The following is a 9724-nucleotide window of genomic DNA, read 5'->3' on the forward strand; positions in this document are numbered from 1 at the left end:
AGGACCTGGCGGAACCTCTGTGCATAGCCACGCCGTGCCCATGCGCGTGTCTGTTCTCCCTCAGGTACGGGCAGCTGAGCGGCATGGTGGAGCCCCTGGCCGGGCTCTTTGGGGCCTTTGCCGTGGTTCTGGCTGAGCCCCTCCTGCCCTACGCTCTGGCCTTCGCTGCTGGCGCCATGGTCTACGTGGTCATGGACGACATCATCCCCGAGGCGCAGATCAGGTGGGAGAGCTGCCCCCTCCCCCATCGGTCCCTGCCCCTCCTGTCCCTGCCCCTGCCCCTCCTGTTCCTGCCCCTGCCCCTGTCCCTGCCCCTGCCCCTGCCCCAGCACACCTGAAGACAGGAGCTGTTGCCCAGATAATCAGGCTCCCGGTGGTGAATCTGTTTTAGGGGATCAAGGGGTAGAACCCCCCAGTTTTGAAAACACTTCCATTAGATCCTAATATGTGCCCCCTGGGGCTGGGGGAGGTGTAGGGCAGGGAAGGATGTGTTTCCCTGGTGGAGAATCTTTGACCTAAACCCTCAGGTAATTTGATCAAATTTACACAGCAACTGAGATTATTGAGATGCTATAGGCCTCTTTTGCTGTTTCCTTAATTAGCCACCCAGAAAGGCAAGAGAGAGGCTAGAGTGGGCTATTTGACGCCACATCAGTGCTTTATAACTCTAGCTGCAAGTTGGAATCACCTGGGGAGATTTTTAAAAGTACTGATATACAAGCCTCACCCAGACCAAAGACTTAGAATCTCTGGGAGTGGGGCTCAAGCGTGCTCTGGCTGGTTTGTGTTTTCTTTTTAACTTTGTATTATGGAGGAGTTCTAACATGCACAATTCAAGCAGTATTGTGAACTGTCAGGTACCCATCACTTCCCTTCAGTGTTTATGACCTCATGGCCAGTCTACATGCCTAGCTGTATCTATTCCTCCACCTCTGCCCTCTCTGGAGTATTTTGAAGCACATCCTAGACATCATATCATTTCGTCCACAAATATTTCAGTATGGATTTCTAAATGGTAAATGTTTTATTTTTAAGTTTGTATTATGGAAGAGTTCTAAAATGCACAATTCAAACACTATTGTGAACTGTCAGGTATCCATCACTTCCCTTCAGTGTTTATGACCTCATGGCCAGTCTACATGCCTAGCTGTATCTATTCCTCCACCTCTGCCCTCTCTGGAGTATTTTGAAGCACATCCTAGACATCATATCATTTCGTCCACAAATATTTCAGTATGGATTTCTAAATGGTAAAGGCTCTATCTCTAAAAATAACTATAGTTATTAAAATAACTCTAATATCATTATCTCACCCCCCAAATTGACAATAAATTAATATCAAGTTAGTATTCCCATTTCTTTGATCTCCTCACAAATATTTTTTAAAAATATTTTTATTGATTTCAGAGAGGAAGGGCGAAGGAGAGAGAGAGAGAGAGAAACATCAATGACAAGAGAGAATCACAAATTGGCTGCCCCCCCCCAAGCTCCCCACTGGGGATCGAGCCCACAACCCAAGTGCCCCGGCCGGAATTGAACCTGGGACCCCTCAGTCCAGAGGCTGACGCTTCATCCACAGAGCCAAATCAGCTAGGGCCACAAATATTATTTTACATTTGGTTTGTTTTATTCAAGACCCAAATAGGAGTCACACAGTGGATATGTCTCTAAGTTTGTTGACATGTCTCTAAGTTTGTCCTGCCTCTCTTTGCCCCTAGCATGTTATTTGTGAAGAAACCAGAGATTTGCCTGTAGAATTCTCACATTCAAAATGTTGCTGATTGCATCCTGAGATGTATTTTACCATGTGCTTCTGCCTCATATTTCTGTTGTAAACTGGTAGCTCGTCTTGAGACTTGATCTAACTCAGGTTAGATTTTAAAGCGAGTATGCTTCAGAGAAGGTGCTGTGTACTTCTGTCGGGAGGTGCCTACTGTCCAGATGTGTCCCCTTTTGTGACACTAGCAGCCATTGGTGAACCTTCCCTAGACCCATTACTTTCCTACCAATTGATGCAAATGCACAGCCAGGACTAGAACTGTTGGTTTACATCGCCCAGGTGGAATGCCCCAATCACGCTCTCTCTGCACAGCCTTTGAGCAGAGACAGGAGAAGGTGACAGTGGTCCCTTGTTCAAGGTCCAAGTTGCTATGGGTCTCCTTTTTCCCCCTCTTTCTTCTCAATATTGTCCCTTCTTCCTCATTCAGTTGACTACATACAATTACTGAAGCACAGGCATTATTATCTGGGAGGCTTATGATTGTGACCGCTCTCAGCCAACTGAGGTATAAGGTCTAGACAGCCCTTGTTTATTTGCATGCACCAGGTAGTTTTAAAAGAACTTTTTAAAAAATTTATTTTGGAATGTGTGGTTTAGATGAGATTTAGAGATGGGGCAAAGTGGTCTGATTTACTGTTCTAATTGTCCTTTGCTCAGGACAAAATGTGTTTACATTCCTTTAGCAAGCAGTATTTGTGCAAGTTTTGGGGATCTGTGGTAGAACTCTCAGGCGTGGAGGAAGGCTGAGCAGTGGGCCTAGGCACACTCCCAGAGGTTCAATGAGACTCTGGTCCTGACAGTGGGCTGAGCATGGTGTCAGCTCAGGTGGCCATAACACAGTACCACAGACTGGGGGCTGAAACAACAGAAATTTCACTGGGGGCTGTTCTGGAGGCTGAAAGTTTAAGATCAAAGTATTGACAGGCTTGGTTTCTCCTGAGGCCTCTCACCTTGGATCGCACATGGCCACCTTCTTGTGTCTTTTTCTTCCTTTATTTCTTTTTTAAAAATCTCACTTGAGGATATTTTTTGCCATTGCTTTTCAGAGAGAGTGGAAGGGCAGGGGGGATAGAGAGAGAAACATCGATGCAAGAGAGGCACATTGACAGGTTGCCTCCCACATACACCCTGACCGGGGGCAGGGAGAGAACCCACAACCCAGGTATGTGCCCTTGACCAGGAATTGAATCCGAGACCCTACGGTGCACGAGTCGACGCTACAACCACTGAGCACATTGGCCAGGGCTGCTTGTGTCTTTTTCTGGGTGCAAGTATCACTGGTGTCTTGTCCTCTTCTTATAAGAACACTAGTTCTATTGGATTAAGGCCTTACTTTCATAACCTCATTTAACTTTAACTAACTCTTTAAAGGTTCTATCTCCCAGTACAGTCATATTAAGATTTCAAATTCAACATATGAATGGGGAGGAGGGGGTACAATTCATAGAGAGGGGATCCCCGAGCTGGGGCACTCTGGGTTTAGGCAGGCAGAGTCAGCGTGGTGTCCTGAGGAACCTTCTCCTCAGGCTCAGGATGCTTGGCCTCAGGATGGGAGAGGGCAGGAGGAAGACAGGCCTTGCTGTAGAGATTTCAGGAACCCTGGTCAGAGCCTGTTGGGAGCCAGGTCCTGGGCTGTAAGACGGGCGCTGTGGCTCGGGAACCAGGTGTAATCCCAGTCATCAGCTCTAGGACCCAACGTGAAGCCTGGGGAGCAGCAGGGATGGTCTGGTGCTGAGTTTCTGTGGGAGCTCGCTTCTGTGCCCACACTTCTGCCTTCTCTGTGGGAGATGGCCTGTCAGAGAGAGGAGCATGCCAGGCTCAGGAGGGCCAGTTCCAGGGAGACAGACTCTCTGTGGAACTTGCCCCCAAGGAGGGGGCCAGCAGTCCAAATCACAGCATCCAAGAAAGTGTCATAAATGCACGCCCCAGCTGAGTTGGGTCAATAGCCAAGGGGTGATTCAGGCCCCTAGTCACTGGCAAGGCCCAGGAACACTCTGGCCTGCCAGGGAAGAGGGGATGTTAGGACTAGATGGTCAGCCAAGTGGACTGGGGTTCCCAGTGAGGTTCCAGGTCCAGGGTGTAAGTGGGGGCGTGGGGTGGAATATAAACTAGTCACCGAGGCAAAAGCTCACCATAGGAAAGGGCCCAATCTGTGGGGCTGTGGAGGGAAACTTCAGTCCAGTAGTCGCATTGGTTTTAAGTGCTCACCAGGCCACAGGGGCCTTGGGATGCAGGACAGCAAACCGTTCCCCAGAGGTTTCTACTGGGCCAGGCTCGGTTTTCTGCTTGGAAATGATATGGAGAGGAGTGGGGGGGACAGAGGCTGAGGAATCAGGCTGGGCTGACAGGCAGGAAACAGCCAACCGGACTGAGCCCCTCTGTGGTGGTGCGTGAGCCTCCTCCTTCTGCTGACCAGCCTATAGTGTGGTTTAGATGCTGTGTATACAGCGTGGTGCTGCTGCCACACAGTGAAAAGAAGAGACCATTCCTGCCTGTCAGCAGGTGGTAATCAGCTTAGAGCTAAAAGACATACATAAACATTTAGCAAACAAGACAGGAGAACCAAAATACTAAGAGTTCAGAGAAGGAAGGACAGACAGGGAATCGTGACAGGCTGATTTAGGGAAGATTATTTTCCAAAACTTTTGTGAAAAATTTTAAATGTCCAGAAAAATTGAGAGAATACATTTCCCACTTGGATTTAGCAGTTGTCAACATTTGGCCACATTGCTTGCTCTATCTATCTATCTATCATCTATCTATCTAATAGGTGTGTGTTTCACGTGCATATATACTCATACTTTTTTATTCTTGCAAAATCGTTTAAAACCAAATTGTTTGAAACTCTAGCACACATCCCTTCAGAATAAGGATTCTCTCCTACATAACCACAATCGCATGATTACCCATAAGAGGTGTTGAGTATTTCACATGCATACATACTCATATTTTTTATTCTTGCAAAATTGTTTAAAACCAAATTATTTGAAACTGTAGCACGCATCCCTTCATAATAAAGATTTTCTCCTACATAACCACAATCGCATGATTACCCATAAGAAAATTAAACTATTTCCTGATATCATCTAATATCTAGGCCCTATTCAAATTCAGGTGAGGGTTTGAATACTAGCAATAATAATAACAGCTAACATTTATTGAGCACCTATTATGTTCTAGGCACTGGGCTCAGTGCTTTATGGTTATTACCTCATTTAATCACCCTAACAAACAGGAATATTGTCAGGCACAATTGTCATCCCATTTTAGTCAAGGGACAAGTTCAGGGGCTTAAGTGACTCGTGAAGTCCCATAGCTACTAAGTGGTGGACCATTCCAGACCTGAGACTTTCTGCCTCTAGAATGTCCCCTCTATGCCTCTACTCTAGTAAGTAAACTGCCTTCACCTGGCCTTCAAGAGGAGGGGAAGGAAGGCATTCCAGGCCAGTGGGGTGACATCCTGAGAACACAGTTTGCACATTCAGGAGGTTTCAGGAGAGCAAGGGACTGGCCTGGCTGTAGTTTGCCCCTGATTCCATCCCTCTGCTTTTCCTTCCCCGCGCCCTTTGACCAGGCATTGCTTATTTTCTCTTCCAGGAGGATTGAGTTAGGAAAGTAGACATTGTCTTAGCTTATTAGCAACTTTGATGAAAGATTTAGCAGAACAGAAGAAAAGCTAAAGTGTGGAGATGACCTGCGGACCTTGATTTTCCAGGTGGCCCACTGCAGTGTGATGGGTGATGAGTAGCTGCCTGGCTTGGTGGTAGAATCTTGCCCAACTGGGTAGCCCAAGTTTGAATGCAAAGGGTCTTGCAGGAAGAGCTCCTTTGCCTTTGGGGGCCACCCTAGAAACGCCACCATGGTCAGGTTGGGCTGTACGTGGCCGTAACCTTTCCTCTTTTTTTTCTCCCCAGCTCGCAGACCTCTGAAGAGAGTGCCATTGAGACAGGTTCCAGCAGTTCCACCTTCATCAAGAGAGAGGACGAGACCATTGAGGACATCGACATGATGGATGACATTGGCATAGACTCCTCAGACCTGGTGGAGGACAGCTTCCTTTAACTTGCGGATTCGAGGGGTACCTTCCACTCCCGGAGCCACCGTGGATCCTATTGAGAAAACCACTTTATTGCAATGCAAAGTTTGAGAGGAGGACTTGGATGATGTGTAAAGAGAAGCTCCCAGCCCAGGGCCTCCGGGAGCCCTCTACGTGTGAGTGAATGGGATATTTTGAAATGAACTTCTTCAGCGTTGCCTCTTGCAATGCTTCAGTAGCATCTCAGCGTGTGAAGTTTGGAGGTAGTTGGACAAGGAAATAATGGACCACACAAGACGAACTTTGTGTTTCAAGGCATTGGTGAGATTCCAACATACACAAGTTTTGTTGCAACAAAACTCCAGCATTGTAATTATGTAAATAACTCTAACCAAGGATGTGTTTAGTTTTGTATTAACTATCTGCTCTGGACCTCTGAAGAGACCGACCACTCAACCCATCCATGTACTTCCTGTTTGAAACCTGGTATCAGCTGCTGTTGAACTTTCTAATGAAGTACATGCAAAACCACTTTTGAACCTTAAAAGGTACTGGTACTATAGCATTTTACTTTTTTTTTTTTTTTAGTGTTAAAGAGATAAAGGCTAATGATTAACCAACCTTGTTTAATAGATTTGGGTCATTTAGAAGCCCAACATCTCATTTTTATATTGTAATCTATGTTTATAATAATACTACTGTTATCAGTAATGCTAAATGTGTAATATGTAACACGTTTTCCCTACAAAGAAAGCACAATTTTTTAAAAAATCCTTACTAAGTAGGTTGACAGTTTTTGACATTTATATTAAATAACATATGTTTCTCTATAAAATATGGTAATAGCTTTAGTGGATTAAATTTAGTTGAACATAGAGAACAAAGTAAAAGTAGTGTCTTCCAGGAAGTCAGAGTTTTTACCTACGTACTGAATAGGTCCCCTAACCCATTGTACTAAAAACAATTAACTACCCTCGGAAGTGATGGGATTGGAAACAAATAAGCAAAACCCTTGAATCCTAAATATCCTCAATGTAAAGGCATAAGCCTATGACTAACATGACTTCTTATGGAAAATACAATCATCAGCAAAAAGATGGCATTTGCAGAGATTTTACTCATGCCTGGTGATAACTTTGGTGGATCCCAACATATATGTTTTTAAAATTCTACAGACCCTAAAAGAGGCAGAAGAATATCCTGAATATGAGCCCTTTTTCTTCTTCTCTTACCCCGAGGAGAAATAGTTTGAAACTCTGAGCCCATAAAGGCATTGCTTAGTGAAGGCTGTGTGTGCCTTCATCTGGATCTTTGGTTCCCAAACGGAACTGGCAACCAGAATCCCCTGATGGTAAGTACTCGTCCCAGAGATTCTGAATGACTAGATCTTGGGGGAGCAGAAACCTCTATTTTTATAAACACCCTGGCTGTTCTGATCAGCCGGGTCTGGAAAATACCAGCGTAGGTTACAGGAAACAGCCATGGGAAAAAATAATTTGAAATTAGGAACTGGGCTGCTGTTGAAATCTTTGGCTTCGGGTCAGTGCCACTTAATGCCACATATCTAGCAATTGCTATCCTTAATTTAACTTTTCAGTCTTTGCTGAGGCTGACCGTGCTAAATCTTGGTTGGCAGGTCTTCTAAAAGTAAAGGCACTGCTGCCCACAGCATGGGGGAGCTGAACTCCCCCTTCCCTCAGCCCCAAAATGCATGTACAAAAACGATGTGCCAGGTCTCTAGAACCAGGCCAATATTTTGGTGAAAAAAAGAAAAGTTTTTCTGATATTTTGGGGTTAGATGGGAGGACAAATTGTCACATCAATCCAAACTGTCAAACTGGTTGGCGTGGGTTCATTGGCATTCTTTGCAATACCGCTTAATCTCTGCCACCATATGAATGAAACATGGGCTGTGATTACTGCAATCACTGTGTACGCTCCTGACAGGTGATGCTTTGAAAGATGTAAAAGCAATAACAAGGTACTTGACTACCTACTGGTGTAATCTCAGTGCAAGCTCCAACTTTCTTATCCACCTTTTTCATAGCGTGAAGACTGAGCCAGATTGGCCAATTAAAAAGCAAACCTAACTAGGTCCTGTAGAGCCAATTAGACTTGAAATACATTTGTATTTCTAGAATCACAGCTCAAGCATTCTGTTTATCACTCGCTCTCTCGTGTGTAGCCTTCTTTTGTTGCTACTTTGCATTTTGATGTTCCGTTGAGTCTTGCGTGACATCATCAGGCTGGAGAAGATTTTCAGACCAGCAGGTTCCAGTCCTAACAAATGCTCCCCCCGGAGTTTGTGTGTAATTGCATTTTTTTGTTGTTTTTGTTTTGTAAAAAAACAACTTTTTCAGTGCATCACAGGTTTGTTTCCTTTATGGCCTACTGCAAAGTCCCCAGATGAAAATTTGCCAATCATTCCTGCTTTCTGTTTTTATGAAGACAATCAAAGCTGGCCTGAGAAACAAAATTTGTGACTTTTAAAATGATCTATGATGTCCTTAAAATGTGGTCTGCCAACCTGTAACAAAATGGTCCTATTTTTGTGAAGAGGGACGTAAGATACAATGATGTTATACATCAATATGTATATATGTATTTCTATATAGACTTGGAGAATACTGCCAAAACATTTATGACAAGCTGTATCACTGCCTTTGTTTATATTTTTTTAACTGTGATATTCCCCACAGGCACATTAACTGTTGCACTTTTGAATGTCCAAAATTTATATTTTAGAAATAATAAAGAGAAAAATACGTAAGTGTTCCTGAAACCGTGGTGTGGTGAATGTGTGAGAAGAACTAACTTGATAGGAAGGGTCTACCGGTACAAAATGTATTGCAAGTCCCCGTTCATGTTTTTGTTTTTAAACTTGTAAATGAAGATCTTTATATTTCAATAAATGAGATATATATATATAATTTAAAGTTATGCTAAGGTTCCAACATTTTTGTCTTTAGTTTAATCATATAAATTAAAGCAATCCTATTCAATTTATTTTCTTAGCAACATTTCAGTAGGACTCTGTATTATGGTTTTGATGAAACCAATAGAAAATTTAAGATGTAAACATTATTTCATTATTTAAGCTAGTCAGCTCTCAGACTCAGTATTTGACTTAAAGATGATTGGCACTTGGCTAATCTTTGAGCCTATTTGTTTTAAATATATTTTTATTGATTTCAGAGAGGATGGGAAAGAGAAAGAGAGAGATAGAACATCAATGATGAGAGAGAATCATTGATTGGCTGCCTCCTGCACACCCTACTAGGGATCAAGCCCACAACCCGCGCATGTGCCCTTGACCAGAATCAAACCTGGGACCCTTCAGTCTGCAGGCCAACGCTCTATCCACTGAGCAAAACCGGCTAGCACCTTTGAGCCTATTTTTGTTTGTTTATTTGTTATAATAGCATATTATTGTTTTTAAATTTTTTATTTTTATTTTTCAATTACAGTTTACTGTCTATTATTTTGTATTGATTTCAGGTGTACAGCATAGTAGTTAGACAATCATATACCTTCTTAAAAAATATATATTTTTATTGATTTCAGAGAGAAAGGGAGAGGGAGAGAAAGATAGAAACATCAGTGATAAGAGGGAATCATTGATCCACTGCCTCCTCATGCCCCACTGGGGATCGAGCCCGAAACCTGGGCATGTGCCCCGACAGGGAATCGAACCGTGACCTCCAGGTTCACAGGTTGACATTCAACCACTGAGCCATGCCGGCCAGGTGACAATCATATACTTTAAAAGGGTCCCCACTGATATTTCCAGTACCCATTGGGCACCATGCATACTTATTACGATGTTATTGACTATATTCTCTATGCTATGCTTTACATCCCATGACTATTTTGTGACTACCAATTTGGACTTCTCAATTTTTTCACCT

General features: G+C 43.7%; 1 protein-coding gene across 3 annotated transcripts in view; it reads left to right on the forward strand.

The window, feature by feature from the left end:
- Positions 1-8599, forward strand: part of PDGFRA (platelet-derived growth factor receptor, alpha polypeptide) — a 45390-nt gene extending 36791 nt beyond the window's left edge. For 2 of the 3 annotated variants that reach the window (XM_014548492.1, XM_014548493.1), the window contains exon 23: positions 5695-5842. In XM_014548492.1, coding sequence (XP_014403978.1) covers positions 5695-5842 — 148 coding nt within the window. Of the gene's footprint in view, positions 1-5694 lie in introns of all 3 variants that reach the window. The other variant, XM_005877156.2, reaches the window with a different exon arrangement.
- The last annotated feature ends 1125 nt before the right edge of the window (positions 8600-9724 follow it).

Source organism: Myotis brandtii, unplaced genomic scaffold (assembly GCF_000412655.1).
Source record: "Myotis brandtii unplaced genomic scaffold, ASM41265v1 scaffold51, whole genome shotgun sequence".
NCBI lineage: Eukaryota > Metazoa > Chordata > Mammalia > Chiroptera > Vespertilionidae > Myotis > Myotis brandtii.